Source organism: Armigeres subalbatus, chromosome 3 (genome assembly GCF_024139115.2).
Source record: "Armigeres subalbatus isolate Guangzhou_Male chromosome 3, GZ_Asu_2, whole genome shotgun sequence".
Classification (NCBI taxonomy): domain Eukaryota; kingdom Metazoa; phylum Arthropoda; class Insecta; order Diptera; family Culicidae; genus Armigeres; species Armigeres subalbatus.
In genome coordinates, this window is record NC_085141.1 from 251,991,285 (window position 1) to 252,010,714 (window position 19,430).

The 19,430-nt window shown below is 42.1% G+C and overlaps 2 protein-coding genes across 3 annotated transcripts; one reads left to right on the top strand and one right to left on the bottom strand.

Annotated features, from left to right (window-relative positions):
* Positions 1–3,666: 3,666 nt before the first annotated feature.
* LOC134228035 (PEST proteolytic signal-containing nuclear protein-like) lies at positions 3,667–5,343 on the bottom strand. Of its 2 annotated transcripts, none has more exons than XM_062709798.1 (3): positions 5,164–5,343; positions 4,726–4,941; positions 3,667–4,345 (listed from the first exon to the last, which is right to left on the bottom strand). In XM_062709798.1, exons 1-3 carry the CDS (start codon positions 5,189–5,191, stop codon positions 3,966–3,968), a joined length of 624 nt encoding a protein of 207 aa, XP_062565782.1. In that variant the 5' UTR covers positions 5,192–5,343; the 3' UTR covers positions 3,667–3,965. The 2 variants fall into 2 exon arrangements, with proteins under 2 accessions (XP_062565782.1, XP_062565781.1); XM_062709797.1 differs by having other exon boundaries at positions 3,667–4,360.
* A 2,981-nt stretch (positions 5,344–8,324) lies between these two features.
* On the top strand, positions 8,325–10,327 carry LOC134228036 (CDK5RAP1-like protein). The gene is made up of 3 exons (XM_062709799.1): positions 8,325–9,580; positions 9,642–9,814; positions 9,879–10,327. Exons 1-3 carry the CDS (start codon positions 8,419–8,421, stop codon positions 10,293–10,295), a joined length of 1,752 nt encoding a protein of 583 aa, XP_062565783.1. The 5' UTR covers positions 8,325–8,418; the 3' UTR covers positions 10,296–10,327.
* Positions 10,328–19,430: the final 9,103 nt, after the last annotated feature.

Genomic DNA, 19,430 nt, shown 5'->3' on the forward strand with positions numbered 1-19,430 from the left:
ACCCTAGACGTTTGCGGGTAAAACGCCGAAAACCGCAAATTGGATTAGAATAAGTGCCTTTTAAGGGCGTGGGTTGTTAACGTTTTTCAGACCCCAGTCGATTCAATTTTGAAATTATTTATACTCTGAAGTCTGTAGCGTAAATCACCCAAATCATAAGTACACAGTTAGTTTCAATTACCGAAGTCGGTAAAATTTTACTGAGTTTTTGAACAGCTGACTAAACTCGGTAAATTTTTTTTACTGAAAAGTCAGTAAAGTTGAAAATGCTTGAAATGTCAAGAATTACCGATTTTGTCAGCAAATTTTGTTGCTGTCTTTTTCGGTAATTCATTTGTTTACTATGATGTTCGGTATATATTTATTTTTTAATGTTTTAAAAAATCAAAACAATTTCAATATTTCAAAGTATTTATTATCTTTCACAAAGGGGTCAATAATGTACGCATTTGAATTGCAAATTAGCATGAATGCATGCGTTCAGAGCGCTTCGGATGGAATTTAGAATTGTTTTCAATTTCCGCTCATCGTGATTTTGATGCTCCTCAGAAGATTTGGCGGGTGTTGATTAGGCTTTAATGGATGGGATCGTCTAATTTTTGCATGAGCCATGTTCATCTTAGATTGGAAGATCGACAAAATATCACAACGTTCATCTGAATTTTGCGGGAGCACCCTCGGGAACATTTCTTGCTCTTCTATTCCGGCCTCAGTTCACTAGCGGCTTTGTGATTCTTCTCTTGAATTGCTTTCCGGGGAGCGTTTAAATGTTTTTATAAGCATATTGGAACACTGATGCTGTAGTTTTTTTTTTCCAAAGCTCGAACGATGTGGTTGAGATGATAATGTAAAATACGCGGGACAAAGTCCTGACATTTGATTTTGAAGAGCTGTTCGGTACAGAAATCAAAATATTAAGAACTCAGTGATTGCATTTACTGACTTTTGGAGTTAGTCAGTGAAGATTCGCTATTACGGATAACTCGGTACAAACAAGAACAGTATTTCAGTAATTTTCCAAAATAATCACTGATCATCAGTGCGATTTTATAAAATAACCGAGTTTTCAGTATTTGATTGAGATTTACAATACAATTCGGTAAAAAATATTACCGAACAAGGAAACTGTGAATAAGTGTGACGATCGATAGAAATTCATATTGCATGGTTTCGGGACAGATAACTGGACCAAATGGCCTATTTTGAATTTCGATCCGTCATCTTGGATTTCAGAATGGCTTCAGACTAGAGATGCACCGAATATTCGGTCAGCCGAATATTCGGGCCGAATAATGGTAAAATTTTCATTTTGCCGAATATTCGTTTCACCGAATATTAAATCTCGATATTCGGCCGAATAAGCCGAATAATGCCGAATATGCTAAATAAATTCAAAATTTATTTAAAAAAATAGTTTACTGATTACTGAAACAAATGTTTGAATATTCTGTTGTGGTATTTTTGTAATGTCATCCCTCACAGGGTGAAGCCTAAAAAAATAAGACCCCAGCTCCACTACATAATTTGTGAATTATTTTTAATTCTTTGAATTATTTCAACGTATTGCACCTTCGAACATGTAGGGATTAAATTTTTATGGTTACAAAAAAAATGATGTTTTTTGTCTTCCGGTCTCTATTATATGAAAATTCATAGTGAAATTCAGTCGAGAGCAGGTGATAACACTACTCAGGTATACAAAAAAATGTCAATGAATCTGGTATTTATGTCGTCAATGAGATTGTGGGTTTTCAAGACCTATTATATATCATCCGACATCCTTTTGCTCTTACTATTTAAATCGGCTTTCCCGATAAAGCAAACACAAATATAATTATTGTCGACTTTTTGTCTTGGTCGCAAACATATTCTGGAATTACGTGAAGCGTTCCAAATACAGTAATTGCCGACATTTGATTTGCAGTCGTCCCAAAACCTATTTAGCTTTGGCCTAGCTTTGACACTTGATAAAAATGTCTTAATGTCAAAGTTCACACATCCTATTTTCATTGTATATGAATCGTTATGTTTTAGAAATAAGACATTCTTCTCTTCAAAAACAATTAGTAGTCTATCAAAAGAAATCCTGCGTTTGATTTCTTAGGGGGTAAACATATTTATTTCCTTTATATTTATTTAATAAACCTACTGAAATTGGTATAAATTGAGCATGAGTGATTTTTCGGCCGAATAAAGGCAGATTATTCGGCCGAATAGGGGCAGGTTATTCGGCCGAACATTCGGCCGAATATTCGTTTTGCCGAATAACTAAAATTGAAATATTCGGTATTCGGCCGAACACCGAATACCACTATTCGGTGCATCTCTACTTCAGACATCGATTTTCAAGTTCTAACATCGACCCCGATTGATTGGCATCCATATTGCATGGTATCAGGTCAAATAATTTGTCCATATGGCCGCCATCTTGAATTTAGGTCCGCCATTTTGAATTTCTAAATGGCGTCTGGCATCGATTTTTACGATCTATACAATCACATACAATGCTACAATCATATTCATCTTGGGTAGTTTCAAAATTTCATAAGAATTTATAATTCCGGGTATCTTATTACCGACTTATAATAGTACGATTGATAGGAGACTCAACTGTACGTACTTACGAAATCACCGACCACATCGCAACACAGAACGAAATACTTATTTCCATCCATCTAGCTGCTAGATTCTAGCAGCAGCAAAGGTTGTTGGGGTATATATGCATTTGCCCTTCATTCGCAATTCTGTTTTCGATCGTCGTGAAGCCAACTCCAAGTTCTACTCTGTATCCGCCATTATAGTAAATGTGGCACTTGAATGAAGTGTTTGCGATAAGATCCACCACAATTCACGTTCTCCGGTCTTGAACCAGCGTATTTTCTGGATTTCTGTCACGCTTACGCCGCAGCTCATCACGGGCGGCTTCATACAATGATATCACATTCCAAGACCCGGCTTTCCAATCATTGACCTTCATTCGTCCCTGGTTCCGTTACTGAATAAGAGGCAAAGGACCTTGAAATGTGGTCTATTTCACCTATGGTACGCATTACTCAGCATTTACCAACAACCCCTTTCATGGTAAAATATTTTCCATATATTTTGAACACACCTCTTTTCCACGTAAATGGTAGCGTAGCGCAAATATCACGTCCTGCTCTTCTTCTTCTTCTTCTTCATAGGCATTACATCCTCAACTGGGACATTGCCGCCTCGCAGCTTAGTGTTCAATTAGCACTGCCACAGTTATTAACTGCGAGGTTTCCATGCCAAGTTACCATTTCTGCATTCGTATATCATGAGGTTAACACGATGATACTTTTATGCCCAAGGAAGTCGAGACAATTTCCATTCCGAAAATTGTCTAGATAGGCACCGGGAATCGAACCCAGCCACCCTCAGCATGGTCTTGCTTTGTAGCCGCCCTTCTTACCGCACTGCTCTTATGATCAACAAATTAATGTAATTATAAAGTTACAGTTCGATTAATGACAATAACACCATTATGAAGACTTGACTCCAGATCAACTTTCGATGGGTTATTCCAGGTCGATGGGTTTACCCAGGTTTAAAACCGAAAACGACATAAAATTTTCAATAAAAACAATTTACCATTAGGACCACCTTTGAAAAGGACAGTTTCGGATCAAATAAAACTCTAAACAATTTTATGTAGTTTTCGAACATATTCTTCTATTGTTAATCAAAGGCAGATACAAGAAACACCTACCCTTTACCGAAATAGATTGACTATTTCAACGTGAATAATCGATGCGCAGTTCACGAAAAAACCAAACATGTATGCGCTATTGCAATGAAAGAACACATTTCATCTAATTTGATATTTTAATGCCATAGCTAGAATGCAAGTCTTATCAAAAGAAACGAGTATCTAATGTAAGATTGTACAATCTCAATTCGAACAGATAGTCAGCAGTCAATAGATAGGACGAGGCGATCCCAATCTAACTATCAGTCATAGTGTTCAACTTTTTTTCGAATATTTTCTTGGAATCGCAGAAACCATGTTTGGTCTTACCGAAAGAGTTTGGCCCGGACGAAGTTGGCGTATCGCGGCCAATGTTCCGCATCCTCATCCGACATTCGGCAGGCATTTCCTCCGGTTCTTCGTCGCTATCAGATCCGGCAAAAGCGTTCGCCACCGGTTTCATCAGTTTGGGCGTTTCCTTTTTGGGTGCCGTCCCCAGTTTCATTTGAATGGCCACCGGTTTAGACTTCTGCAGTTTGAAACTGGTAGCTAGGGTACCGGAGCTAGTCTTGGCATTGCTGGAAGGCTTCTGGAAGCTAAACCCTATTTTTGGCATAGATGTCTCAGATTGCAAACCTTGAAAAGGACAAACTTCCACAAATTACAACAAACATGTGCAGATAAATAATATAAATAGAAATAGATTGATAATGGTAATAATTAAACTGAATGTCTGAAAACAATGCTCAACCCTAAAGTTAATAAAAGTAATCCTCATTGATCAGGGATAGTCGTCTTTCGTCTACACTGCCTATAATCGCATATTTGTCCCATATGAATAGGGAACCTAGCAAAGATGGGACAAATAAGTGATTATAGGCAGCAAATTCGGCCTGATTTTTTTCAGTTCAGTTTAGTTAAGAGATGATTCTCCATCACCAAGCTAAGAAAATCTTCCATTTGAGGTTGAGCAAAAAGTTGTTTTCGACATCCTACAATACAATCAGCCATCTCACCGTTGTCGGAGTCACCACTGGAGCTGCCGCTATCTTCTCGATTACCGGTGCCGGGAACATGGCGCACCGTATTGTCCTTCAACAATCGTTCTTTGCGGCGGCGGTCCTCATCTAACTCTCGCAGCCGCCGTTCAACTGGCGAAGACGACCGACTACGAGATCTACTCCTGCTCCGGGAACGTTCTCTGGGACCGTCCCTGCGGGAGCGTGAGTGTCCTGTGGCAAATTTGGGGGACAAATACAACTGGCAAAATTAAATATCTACGTTTCAATGAAGTTTTAATTAATGCAAATATTGTAATGCGATAGATTAAAGATCCATTATCCAAAAATTTTGTTTTACAGCATTCGCAACTCAGAAGTCGGATTGTTCATGGGACAAAGGGTTTGTTACGAAAATCACAAGAAATACTATCGCTTTAGTGTTCACCACAATACCTTCTGTTCTTTGATCCCAACGACTCATTTTCAGCGATCTGCACTTTAGAAAAATAGTTTTTTTAAAGCGAACACTTTTTTTCACCAAATATTATAAAAAAAAACCTTTCTTTTATTTTTGCGATCTGCCGTCAGAATAAGTTGCTTGCTGAAATCGATTTTGTTATTTCCGATGACATTTTATTTTGACGTCTATATAAGTGGATTCTGTAGTTCGCCAATCACCTAAAATAGGGTGCGGCCAGATTAGATCCGAAGCGCGATGCGGAGCATCCATATAGAGATGAGTAACGTTAGGCACATACGCAAACTGTAGAATAATGGGCCAAACACAATTGGTACGTTTGCGTGCGTTTTGACAGTTTTTCCATGGGAAAACTGTCAAAACGCACGCAAACGTATCAATTGTGTTTGGCCCATAAGTCCTTTGTTTGGCGCCCTTAACTACCATGCAGAATGCTTGCTTTGGTTTTTAGGCCGTTCACTTTATATATTGTTTATTTAGACTAGCTTCAAGTTAATCTTCTTCTATATAATAAAAATGAGTTGAGATTTCCTTACTGACGATTTAACTCGCAAACGGGTTAACCGATTTGCAAGATTTTGTCCCTAATCGATTCGTTTTAAGATCCGCAAGGTTTGTATATACAAAAATTTCAAGCATAATTTTTCATAACGACGTATGTAACAAATATGAGGATTCGAGAAATCCTTTGCTGAGAGTTGGCAAAACTTTTTCTAAAACTGTTTTAAAACTAAATCTTTTTCAATACTTTGTTCCGCTGGCATGCATCATTACAAGACACGTAATAAGCGTGCTTCACAGTAAAGCTCAGTTCATTCAAATTCATTGTTAAAAACTAGAGGCCTGAATAAGAGAAACGTGGATAGAAAATATTGTCGGCGTAGCACCAAGTTAGAATTCGGAAGTCGGGACTTCCGAACCGAACTTTCTTCCGAAGTTTTATTTGTCAAACTAATTGATGCGTTGTTTAGCGCATCTTTAGGCGAATCCAGCGCACTACTTCCGAAGTTGGGAAAGTTGCCTGTATCTGAAGAAAAATCCAACTTCGGTATAAAAAGCGGTATAAATTTATTCCGGATACACAATATGACTCTTCCAACACTGCATTCAATTTTCTCCATCAAAGAACAACACATGAAAAGGAAGAAATGGTTTATGTAGATAAAATCTTACAATCCGCTATTTTATGTGTCCACATCACATAACAATAGAATCCAATAAACAATGGAATTTCATTCCATAATCTATAAATGACTTGCATATATTATTGCTAACAAATGTAAAATACATTCAATTTTGTTTATTTAAAAATGGCATAAAATCGAATTTGGCCGTTTTCAGTATTTGAGCCAACATTTTGGCTGCTTGACAGGTCTCCTGCTCGATTGGCTGCTGTTTTTTGACGGTTCGATTGGCGGCACATACCTATCCGCGTTTCTCTTATTCAGCCCTCTATTAAAAACGATAAAATTATACATACACCGGTATGCTACACGTACGTCGGTGTACATTGGTCGGTTTTCCATAGTGCACGATTGACGCAACTGCAGTTTTGTTTTGTTTTGATTTTTTTGTTACATAGGTCGCTCTTAGTTCCCATATGTTAAAGCGACGTATGTAACAGTGAGACTTTGAAAATAGAAATTTTTACATACGTCGATTCGCAAAAAGATTAAATTAAAGAATTTTAAGATCTGAAATCGATGCGTATTATATAAAGCCGCGTGTGATTGTCACGTTGTATTAAAAACCCCGTTTTGTTTACTTTTGTTACATACGTCGTTATGAAAAATTATGCTTGATTTAGTGAATTTATCGGGTAAATGTCACTCTGAGAAAAATCTATACTAAATAGATTAAAAGTCATTCTAAATCGCTATTTGCCTGGTTGACCCCATCTTCGATTATACGCAGACTATACTTTGGTTAGTATAACTTTAATTTATACGGACAATAGTATAAATCGACGTTATCGATAATAGTATTTGTCGACTTAATTTTGTTTTGTTTTGATTTTTCCATAGTTTACAAAAATAAAAAGACGCAAGAAAATTGTTTCGTTCAACATTTTATTCCCCAATGGGTTATAAGGAAAAAAGTGCTACAAAAGATTTTATACCGAGGCAATATGAGCAACGCAAGAAAACAAATGACCCATTTATATTTATCTAGCCCCAAAACACCTCGCCCAAAACGACAAATTCCTCTCAATATAACCACGTATAACCATATCCAGCGCCGGAGAATCATCTTCTGACGTGTCAATCTAATTCCCGACGGCTTCACAATATGTTTTGGTTGGCGTAGGATGTTTCCTGGCATTCCGTACAACATGACTTCTTCACAACTTACTCTCACGGTCCGCCGGAAACTTGTTGGAACGATCTAAGTACCGGAGCCTCATAGTTTTCTAAAATCAAAGCACAATAAGCTGTATTTTCGTTGTGTATCATTTTTGAGACCTACCTTCAACTTGTGCCTTCGTATATCCGTTCTTGAATAATTATTCAATGTTATTTGGTAATCGCGCGGATCGTTATTTCAGTTGCAGTAAAGAGTGCCGTAACCCTGGCCGTAACAGATCCGAAAAACAACCAATATCGCTGAAACTAATACGACACCGAAAATTACCGCCTTGCTAACAGCAGTCGGAGAAAAATGTGACTTCAGAAATTTTTACAGAACAACCAATACATTAGAAAATATAATTGCACAATTCAGTTATAGATTAACCTATAATTTTCAATAGATTACTCTTTATACTACGCCTAGTTTAAACTTTGGAAATATAAAAAAAGATTTGTTGTCATACTATTATAGATTTGTTTGATCCCTGAGTGTAGAAAATCAGTAGAATACAATTTTGGGTCCGCTGTTGAAGAAAACAAAACAAACCCACGAAAATTGATCTAGCGTGCGGTGCTGCAAAAAGTTCATTGTGACATTATTTGCCAACACCCGGGCAAAGCTGGGGTTTTTCGCTAGTTTAAAAACTTCAAATCAAATGCGCCAGCTTATGCAACAAGCGATTGAGCTGAAATTTTGAGATTGATTTTCTCACCAAAAGACACCCCCCTGGGGGTGCCCCGCGGAATTCGACAACATTTTTTTTCCCCATATTTACTAAACTGGGCCAGTCTAATATATTTAATACATAGACAATGTTTATATAGTTCAGTGTCTTTAGATATTACAACTAGCTAAAATCGAAATAAACAAGTGAAGTAAAAATGTATAGATTTGGAGAGCATCTCTTCAAATATAAAATCAGAAAAATGTGTATTCCGCCAACTTCAATATCGAGCAGCTTCCAACAAATTCGAACCGCAGCCTCAACCAAAAATCGAATTACCGAAGGCCCAAACCTTCGTGATTTTCTGCAACAGTCGTCGCCGGTGTCCAATGTTCACTACGTAAAGAGCCAACATGAAATCCCATATCTTCCGCGGGACTCCCTACTCGGTCGGAAACGGAAAGTATTTTTCGAAATTTACGGCTGCCAAATGAATACCAATGACACGGAGATTGTTTGGTCCATATTGAAAGACTATGACTTCCGAAGAACCGGAAGTATTAAGGATGCAGATGTGATACTGATTATGACTTGTGCCATCCGGGAAGGGGCCGAAAGTACTATATGGAACCGGCTTAAACACATTCGCCTTATGAAAGAAAAAAGAGACGAGGATAAACCTTTGCAGATTGGAGTTATGGGTTGCATGGCAGAGCGATTGAAGAAGCAACTGGTGGAAAATGAACGAGCGGTAGATGTTGTAGTTGGACCGGACAGCTACAAGGACTTGCCTCGTCTGTTGGCCGTTGGACAAAGAGGTCAGAAAGCGATAAATGTGATGCTGTCGTTGGATGAAACATACGCCGACGTAATTCCGATCAAGCTGGATCGCAAGTCGCAAACTGCGTTTGTGTCAGTTATGAGAGGATGTGATAACATGTGCTCATACTGTATAGTTCCATTCACCAGAGGAAGGGAACGTTCCAGACCTATCAAGTCAATCCGAGAGGAAGCACTACATCTGAACGCTAAAGGCATCAAGGAGATAACTCTTTTGGGGCAAAATGTTAATAGTTACCGGGACACAAGTGAGAACACCGAAGGTGTTGAATTAGAAGCTTCCGTTCTTGCCCCGGGCTTTAAAACGGTCTACAAAACAAAAATTGGAGGCCTCCGATTTGCTGAGCTACTTATGGAGCTTGCCGAGACGGTGCCTGAAATGCGAATTCGGTTTACCTCGCCGCATCCCAAAGATTTTCCCAATGCGGTGCTGGAAACCATCGTAAGATACCCAAATATTTGCAACAGTTTACATTTGCCGGCACAGTCCGGGAGCTCTGCAGTTTTGGAACGAATGCGACGCGGTTACAGTCGGGAAGGTAAGTTGATATGTCATTGCTGATTGTTAATTTTTCGATTCATTCACTTTTGTTATTTTAGCATATATAAACTTGGTCCAGGAAGTGCGTTCGCTCATCCCGGATGTAACGCTATCGAGCGATTTTATTTGCGGATTCTGCGGAGAAACAGACGAAGAATTCTACGAAACTGTTTCCTTGATACAACATGTCAAATATCACACTGCGTTTCTCTTCGCGTACAGTATGCGGGAGGTGACTAAATAAGGACTTATATTTTGTCAAATTATGCTTCTAACAAACGTTCCTCTGTTGGTAGAAAACAACCGCTCACCGCCGTTACAAGGATGATGTACCGGCGGAAACGAAACAACGAAGGCTACAGGAGATGATTTCAGCATACCGTACTGGAGCTGAAGAGTTAAACAGACAATATGTTGGTCGTGAAGAATTAGTGCTAATTGAAGGAACTAGCAAACGATCCAAAAATGATCTCGCTGGCCGCAATGATGGCAACATAAAAGTGATACTTCCCGGTGGAGATGTACCCATGGGTGATCTAGACTCAAATGAAAGGAAGACGATAGTCAGCGGTGATTATGTGGCTGTCAAGATAATAGATTCAAATTCACAAATTCTAAAAGCGGTGCCACTTTACCACACGTCTATAACAGAGTTTGCGAACCACAAACATAATAGGACAAATATGATGACAAATTATTGTTCAAACGTTTGATCAATTATAACATGAAGGTTCCTACCTACATATTTCGAAAATGTGTCGTTATTTCTCAATGAAATTGTCCAGCAATTACATTTGGACATACTCATCCCCAACGCTCTTTGCGTGACGGTTTTTTCCATTACTCAGGACGTACAAAATACGATATCGTATTACTGCTCCCACTCGCGTATCAGTCTCATACGTTTTTTTTCGGGTACTGAGATAGGTAATTGTCATTGAAGCTCCAAATAAAAAAAAAAATTTGAAAAATCGTCGGATTTTGTTGACAATTTGCTGAGTTGTTTAGGTTTGTATACTCAGGTTCTAAAAGTTCTTAATGGGACTGTTATTTGGGTACTTTTAATATGGGACGCACATGAATTGTTATTTTTTTAGCCATGGAAATTCTTTCTTCAATGGTTCTACATTCGTGGGCATCGTGGCCGTGCGGTTAGCGACGTCAATCGTCTAAACACATGTGCTGTGGAGTGTGGGTTCGACTCCCGCCCCGGTAAGCAGAACACTTTTCATAAAGCGAAAGAGTTCTCCACTGGTCCACTGGGTGTTGTGTAAATGTCCTTGTCCGTTGTCTCATGCTAAATGTTAAGTGTTCAGTCTGTGCGACCTCTGGTCCAAGACGGTGATTCTGTCTTTTAATTCCAACTGGAACTTGGCCTGCTTTTCAACTTAGTATTCTATTAGCATTTCCTCAGTTTTTAATTTGAAGCTTTTCTTTGCCCACCATTGCATGAGTATGTATCTTGTGTGGCAAGTACAATGGATACACTATGCTCAAGGAGTCGAGAATGTTTCCAGCACGAAAACATCCTAGACCGAATCGCGAATCGAACTCGCCAAAAGATAGTTTAGTTACAAGATAAAGATTGTCGCTTCGGTTCACATTGTTGGGCTGTCCGAAAAATGTTGGGTACCAAATAGACAAATCGTATGTATTTTTCCATCATTGACATTGTAACTAGAATATCTGTTCCTGAAGGGATTCCAAATTTTTCGAAGCAGCACACCTTTTTTGTAGCAATGCTCAAAACTGTAAATATTTATTTTTACTCAATACAAATTGAACAACTTAATCTAAACAAACTTACAAGTAGTGGTTTCCTTCTACCCACTAGGTTCGACTCTATGACATCACCAGACTGCAGTGGACTTCCCCTTGCGTGGCCGCTCGCAGATATGCTATTTTTTTTTTTTTTTTTTTTTTTTTTTATATAGAGGGATGAAGGCAAATCTGCATACAGACACCTGAAATTATCACTCAGGGAGTGGGGTTGGCGCGGTTGGCAGAAGGCCAGACCGCCGGACCCACTAAACCCACCCAAGCAACAGAAGGTTACTTGAGTTACCCTATCTTCTAATGCACAATTCCCCAGGACTACCTTTCAGTATTACTTCTGTGGGGAAAGCAGTACTAAAAGTACTCCTCCCAAAACAACACCTTTCACAGTGCCTCTCTTCGATGTTTTGTCATACGTCTGAGCCCTTTGGCTCCCTTATTGGTGCCAGCAAGCAAACAAAAGCGTGGGCCCTTAAGCCCTTTACTTTTTTTTTTCTTGTGCCATTCAGCAACGCATCTACTTTCCTTTTTATTTTTAGAGCCATTTAGCTCTCAACGTGCTCGCAAGCTACTCAGATAGTCCCCCGGCGGCGGATCTACCCTACTCCGACGGGGAGTCCCCCGGCGGCGGAAGCTCCCCCGATACCGACGGCCCGCATTCGTGGATGGCTGTTACATTACCAACACTACACATTCACCTGGTATGCATGTTCATAGATCCGCTCAAGTCCTACGCACATTCTCACTTCAACGCACATTCTCACAATATGCTATGCAGCCGTATCCGTGTTCGCTGGCATCTGTGAAGATATGCACCGCCAGCTATTCAACTTCAGCGGACCTCGCACCACCGAGATAGCATCGGGGGATCCGGATCTCCTCTACTTGCGGCAACAGTTTTGTCCACCGCTTCCACAGATCCCAGGAATCTGAGTCGATTTCCTCGTCCCAGTCACATTTGGAGCGCCAAAGATGCTGAATGATGAGCTTGCCGTGGATGGTGAACTGCGACAACAGTCCGAGCGGATTGAAGAATGCCACCATGCAGCTTGCGATGAGTCGTTTCGTAGGACGTTCATCTCTTCACGGCGCTTTGTTGAAAACGAGAATTCGTCCATACTCGGGTCCCAGAACTCTTTGCTTCGATGTTTGTTTATCGCAGCCGAAATGCACCGGCGCCGCCGGTTTTCCCTCTCCCAGACTTCGTAGAACTTCGGGCGAGTTGGACACCCAATTCCGGATCTCAAAATCTGATTTTCGGTGGACTAATCTAACCTCTTGTGCTAGGGAAACCGCCTCTTCTACGGTGTCGAAGTAGGCATCTACGTAGTGTTTGTGAATGATGACCGCCGACGCTTTGGGGTATTGTGCGGCGACCTCTTCGGCATTCCCATTCTTCACAAGTTGGGCCGAACAGAGAGAGCTTGTCGATCCGAATGTCGCCACGTCCACGTAGGGGAAACTGGGGTAATATGCACCCCCGGGGCAAAACGACCCTTTGCCGTTTTTAAGGACATTTTCGGCATATTTTCAGCAATGTTTACAACAGCGCATGTAGTTCGGATCTTGAACTAAGAATCTAGCAGTAAACGTTCTTTAAAGTATGCCCTAAACACCACGAAAAAAGCCAAAAGGTCGTTTTGCCCCGGGGGTGCATTTTACCCCAGTTTACCCTAAATGCTTAGTGGATCCTCCGGCGTTTTCCAGAAGATGAATCCGTTGCTTCTGCTTGTCCTCTGCGCGCATCTTCAGCTGGTGGAACATCTCCTTCAAATCTCCACCGAACGCAATCCGCCGTTCGCGGAAACCGAGGAGGACCTTGATCAGCGGTACGAGCATGTCCGGTCCTGTTAGCAGCTGAGAGTTTAGCGAGACTCCTTGCACCGTCGCTGCAGCATCCCAGACGAGACGGATCTTTTCGGGCTTCTTCGGGTTTTGAACGACGTTTATCGGGAGATACCACACTTGGTCGGCAGTGCCCGCTAATTCCTAAGCGGTAGCGGTAGCCACCGTAGTGGACTGTCTGGTTCCGTAATCCGTCCAGCCAAGGTTGGTACGAACAGCAATCGGCTCCATTGGTGTCCCTACTTTTGCCTCCAGTGGCGCGAACGAATGAATGTTGTTCGCTCTGATTAGAAGCTGCAGCTGTCCATCAGGACTCGATCGGCAATCCTCTCATGTGGCCGTACTGCGCAGCTAGTTCCTTTCGATTCGGCAACATCAGCTTTCCAACTGTATAGACCGTATGTAGCAACAACTTGTCGCCGGCCGCTGGACTTGTACCCGACGCCCACAAACTCATTCTCCGGGACTCTTCCACACGCGTGACATTTCCCGTCCATTTGATGGTCAGCCGCTCCCGTAGAGTAGAGTGGGGCAAGAGTACGCACTTAGTTTTCAATCGATCATGTGGCCCTTATGAAGCAAGCTTCTGCATATAAAATCTGTGTCGATGATTCATATACTCTTCCTTTATGTTACCCAGTGGAAAAAATATTGAAATTATTTAGATTCGTTTTAGAAGAACCCTTATTGCAAGACAAGTGAAAAACGCACTCTTACCCCACCGGTGGGGTAAAAGTGCGCATCGGGTGGGGTAAGAGTACGCATTTATCCAGTCATGTGCTTTAAGTACATATTAACACAAATAAGAGTTAATAACATTTAATTGATGTTTAATGAGCATATATTAGGGAATGTTTAAAGATTACGTAACTCTTAAAGGGGGAAGGGGTCCTAAAAATGTGCACTTTCATACGAAAACCATTGTTTTTATATATACAAAAACTACAGAGGTAAAAATATATATCAGGTTTCGCGTGGCGTATACAAAGGCATATTCCTTAAAGAAAGTCCACCAATCACGTAACGTAAAATTTGGATATTTCATCAACCGCCCCCCCCATCTTACACTATTTGTATGAATCCTCTAAAAATTATATGGATCGTTACACATCTCACAACCCCTCCCAGCTAAACTTTGCGTAATTTATGAATGTTTCTTTCGATTAAATGAAATTATCATTTAGATGAAATTGTGTTTTCGTACTATGTTTAGGTGTACAACAAGTCCTAATACAATTTCATTATTTCGCTTCAGTGCTTTGTTCGCTAAGTCCTTTCTAACACCGAATAACTTCAACTTATCCTAAAAACTAGTGATAATTTCGAATTCTGTCCCTTTTTTCTTAGTTGTGGATCTTTACGCTTTGGAAAAAGTCTTATTTCGGCCGGAGATACGGGTTTGACATCAATACTTGAAGATTAATATGCGTACTCTTGCCCCACCGGTTCCTGCGTACTTTTACCCCACAGTCCCAAAAAAGATTCAAGTAATGGTTTTGACTTCTTGGAAAACCAACCGGATTGGTGTTCTGTACCATAAAGTACTCTATACAATAGGTTATCGAAATGGTATAATGCTCACCTGATTGAACGTATATATGGTAATGAAATACTAGTTGCGAAAATCCAATTATTTTTAGCAAAATGACCAAAAAGTTATCTAACTCCATATCTCCCTTGTTGTTTATTCAAATCGTTTACAATTACACACGATAATTGTTGGCCAGAATACCTGTCAAACTGATGCAGTGCTGCTAGTTTATCTTTTTTTATTACTTCAAAAAATCGAAAACGTACTCTTACCCCACGCGCACTCTTGCCCCACTCTACTCTACTCCGACTGCGCCCAAGGCGATCAGCGAACTTTTTCTCCATAGTGTAGCTGGACCGAACAATCCGGAACATGACTGTGGAATTTGTCCTTATGTGCGCACTCAACCCCACCACATTACCCACCGGATGCATTAGTGGATTGTGGAACGCCCTGCATTCGCCAATATTGCAGCGGATGTTGAATTTGCACTGCCCTTTGTGCTCGTTGAGGCAGACGTGGCACAGCTTCTCCCGATTCACCAACTTCAGCCGATCAGCATACCGCAGCTTCTTAAACTCTGCGCAGTGCCGCAGACGATGATCGGTGGCTCGGCATTGTTGGCACGGTTTGAGCCTCCTTTCTTCGCTTGAGTTAACCGCCGGACTGCTGCCCTCGCCGTGACAGTACAGCGCACCTTTCTCTTTCGGCTTGCTCTTCTCGGTTGGGAAAACTCTCCTCGACTGATGCGACGGCTGGACCTCAACGTCTACGTTGGCTTCGCAAGCGTCCACCACTATGTCCATGAGGAAATCCGTCAGCGTTCGCAGCGTGGTTTCGCCGTGGCCTCTCCGGTAATGAACCAATTCACGCTTCTCACGATCCGGAAGCTTGGCGACTAGCGACTTAATGAGCAGCGGATTGACGAGGTGTTGCCGTAGATCCGCAGCCTCCAGGTGTCCGCAAAGTTGTTCCACCGTGTTTCCGAAAGGAACAAAACTCCTGAGATTGTCCGGTTTAGGAGGCTCCAAACGATCCACCTTGTCCAGCAGACTTTGTAGAAGCTGCTCTGGACGACCGCTTTTCAATGACCCTTGGAATCGATGCCGGCAGAAGTAGTTGTCCCGACACTAGCTCGAGTGCATCCCATTCGAGCGCTTCCTGCAACCTCATCAGGTTTTCGTGATTCATGTAACCACAGGCCAACGTTTCATCCATGGCCGCCATTTCCATCTCGAACGACCTCTGTCTCGCCTCCATCCGCTCGATCTGGTCCTTCTTATTGCGCTTGCTCAGCTTGCCAGGCAATTCGCTCCTCTTCTACTTCAGCACGCATCTTCTCCTTCATCTCCATCTTCTTTTCTTGGGGGGGGAGGGGGGGTGGCTGTGCTCACGCACTTCTTCTAAAATTCTAGTTCGCCGACTGGCTTGCTGAGATCCACCGCAACGTTGTCTCGATCCTTCGGCGGTCCTCCTGACTCCCCCGGCGTCGAGGGTGGTCCACCAGTTCCGATGAAGGAAACTTACGCACTGAGGGTGACCCGACTACTGGCGGCTATCGCCGGTGACGCTTTCACGCATTGCGCCGACTTCGTCTTCGGGTTGAAGAAGTGGTCCGACAGTTCCTGTGGTGGATGACGTCCGCACTGGCGGTGCCCTACATACCCGAAGCACTGCCTTCTTCTTTCTTCGGCAGGTTGGCGGTTCGAGTGCCGACGATTCCGGTTGGCAGAAGACTTCCGGTTCACTGGCACCCCGACGACCCGATACCAATACTGCTCACTGTGCTGGATTTTCCTCCGAACCGACGCTTATTTGCTGGTCCCTCCTGCATCGATGCTGCAGCTCTGACAGTATTTGCGTCACGACTCTTGTTCTGGCAACCCTGCCCAGACGCAGCCGCGTCATAACCAACATTTGGCCGATTAGGTAAATGTCAGTTCACAGCTGATGTGAGTGAGTGATGAAAATGAAGCTAGTGAGAAGAACATGCGTCAAAGAAGTAGAGGAGAAAAAGATAAACAAATGGCCGAAATGAGAATAGTTGATTGATAGCGAATTTATTGCAAGATAAAATAGACCCCATTTTGCGGTCCTTAGCCTCTTACCCAGCAACTCCTATCCCTACCTCCTCGTGGCGCTGGCCGGGATACGAGCAACTTTAGGGAAGATCGGGTAATCAACCCCGGTGGGAACTATGGTCGTATGCTGACAGGGAAGGGGGATTTGCTCCTCTCCGGAGGTGCAAATCTGATCGAGCGTCTGTTCTCCATGTTAGGAGTGGCTCACAACAGCGTCTGTTCCCCATATTAGGGGCGGCTGATCGTCGTCCGAGTGCCAGCGAGGGACTCTAAACTAATATGTGCACACCATGTTGCATCGTGTCAGCATCGAGAACGCAGCCCCTAACACGATGAAGGTAGCGCAACCCTGGTAAGATAGCCTACCGAAGATTCTACAGTTATCAAGAAAGGCAAAAGTAGAGCAAACGGAATGATTCGACGGCAACAGACCCGGCAACGAATAAAGGACAACGATTGGAAAGTCGGATCTTGGAACGTAAGAACTTTGAATGAACCCGCACGTGTTGAGCTCCTGGCTAGTGAGCTGCGGAAGGTCGGCGTGGGTGTGGCAGCAATCTAGTAAACAAGGTGGCCCAGAACTGAAGAACGTGAATTCCGGGCGGTGGATCCCATAGCGAACACTTTTATTCTAGTACCACATCTACTATAGCGGCGGTGAAGGAGCAGAACGAGGAGTTGGCTTTGTGGTGATCGGGAAGCAGATGAAGCGTGTTAGCTGGTGGAAGCCGATAAGCGACCGCATTTGCGTGTTGAGAATGAAGGGCAAATTCTTCAACTATAGCCTGATCAGCATCTATGCCCAAACGAACGACAGGCTTGCCGAAAACTCCTCGCCGAGTAGAAAATGAGCAAGAGCAAGAGTTTTTTTGAGGAGCAGACATAAGCATCAAAACTCACAACATTGTGCATCATTAAACCCGTGCTTGTGCGTCGCAAAACAAGAGCGAGTCTATCTGTTCATCTTTTTCTTGTGGTACGTCACTCACTTACACTCACACTCAAAACAGTCTCCAAGATTTTGTTCACATACAAAGCGTCGCTCCGGAGGCTTAGTGAGTGCTCTTTCGCCCGACGCCTCACTCACATGTGTTTTTATTTTGCTTTTCCTCACTCTGTTTTTATACCTCTGCTCTTTTACGCTTTCACTCAATTGTGAGGATGCGAAGGCAGCATTTTGCTGATGATGATTTTATTTGACTCTAACGAGTGGGAGTTTTGTCAAGCCTGCAAACGACAAGCCTGATGACGTAAAGGATGAGTTCTATGAGAGCCTTGATAAGGCCTACGGAGAGTGCCCAACACACGATGTGTCATCGGGGATCCAATCATTGGTACGGAAAGCATTCATTCCGCTACCAACGATAATGGTCTGCGACTTGTAACCTTTACTGCTGCTAGAGGGATGGCAATAAGCAGTACCAACTTCGCACGTAAGAATATCCGCAAACACACCTGGCAACATCCGAGTGGAGACACTTGCTCACACATAGACTACGTGCTGGTCGACGGACGACATTTCTCGGATGTTATAGATGTAAGGTCCTTCAGAAGTCCGAACATCGATTCAAATCACTATCTTGTAGTTGCAAAAATTCGGGCGCTTCTTTCCAGCGTCACAGAACGATGCGTTTCAATATCCAACGCTTGTCAGTTGAAGGAGTTGCTTAACAGTACCACCAGAAGCTGGACGAGCGGATAGGAGATGCCACCGGATCTGGCGACGTCATCAGATTGTGGGAAAATATAGCTATGACTACAACAGCGCAGGAAGTGTAAGGCACTGCACAGCGACTCCAACGAAATGGTTGGTTTGATGAGGAGGCACAGCGAGTGACGGACGAGAAAAATGTTGCTAGGAGTCGAATGCTAGTGGCTCGCACCCGTTCCAACAGAGAGCGGAAGAAGAAGAGAAACGAATCCACCGCAGAAAAACCCAGATTAATCCACCTACAGTGAGATTTTGACCCTTCCTTAGTTATAAGGAAGTTTTTTACAGACTATAGTATTTAAAACGAGATAAAACTACTCAGCTTCTCACGGCGATTAACCGTGAAATTTGCAAAATAATTGCCTGCCCAAAGGCGGATGTCATGGGTTGAATTACAACTCAACGAATGATAACACACTGTACTTCATGCTGCCTACCTATAAGGCGCTCGTCAGATTGAATAGAGATTGTGACATGGTTAGAAATTATAGTAACACTGGTTGCAAATATTGTACCCGTAATTTCCAGAGACCTCGATATTGATTAATCCAGAACTAACTAATTCAGTCATTGATCTGAGCGAAACTCAATAGCGTTCAATAATAACAGCCTTATGGATGCCTAATTTGGTGAAACTAAACTTGTTTAATACCTTAAAAATGAGCGAGATTTTTATGGTAGTAAATTTCAGAATTTGCACACGTACGCACACATACATGCATACAAGTGATCTATTAGTGTCTCAAAACATGCTTACATTTGCTATCTAGCTTCCACTGAAGAAATTTTTGAAATCCCTTTCAATTTTTACGTTTTTGCTTTTCTGAGAAGATTTGTTTGTACATGCTTCTATATGTTCCTCAATTAAAATCATTTGTTTCTTTGAAACAAATCAGAAAAATAG

Bases quoted from the DNA above. Each gene is read 5' to 3' on its own strand.
- LOC134228035 (XM_062709797.1), bottom strand. From the start codon at position 5,191: ATGAGTCGTTGGGATCAAAGAACAGAAG. The intron at 4,942-5,163 runs GTATTGTGGTGA...AATTTGCCACAG, and splicing joins TTGGGATCAAAGAACAGAAG to GACACTCACGCTCCCGCAGG. The intron at 4,361-4,725 runs GTGAGATGGCTG...AATTTGTGGAAG, and splicing joins CAGTGGTGACTCCGACAACG to TTTGTCCTTTTCAAGGTTTG.
- LOC134228036 (XM_062709799.1), top strand. From the start codon at position 8,419: ATGTATAGATTTGGAGAGCATCTCTTCAAATATAAAATCAGAAAAATG. The intron at 9,581-9,641 runs GTAAGTTGATAT...TTGTTATTTTAG, and splicing joins ACGCGGTTACAGTCGGGAAG to CATATATAAACTTGGTCCAG. The intron at 9,815-9,878 runs GTGACTAAATAA...CTCTGTTGGTAG, and splicing joins TCGCGTACAGTATGCGGGAG to AAAACAACCGCTCACCGCCG.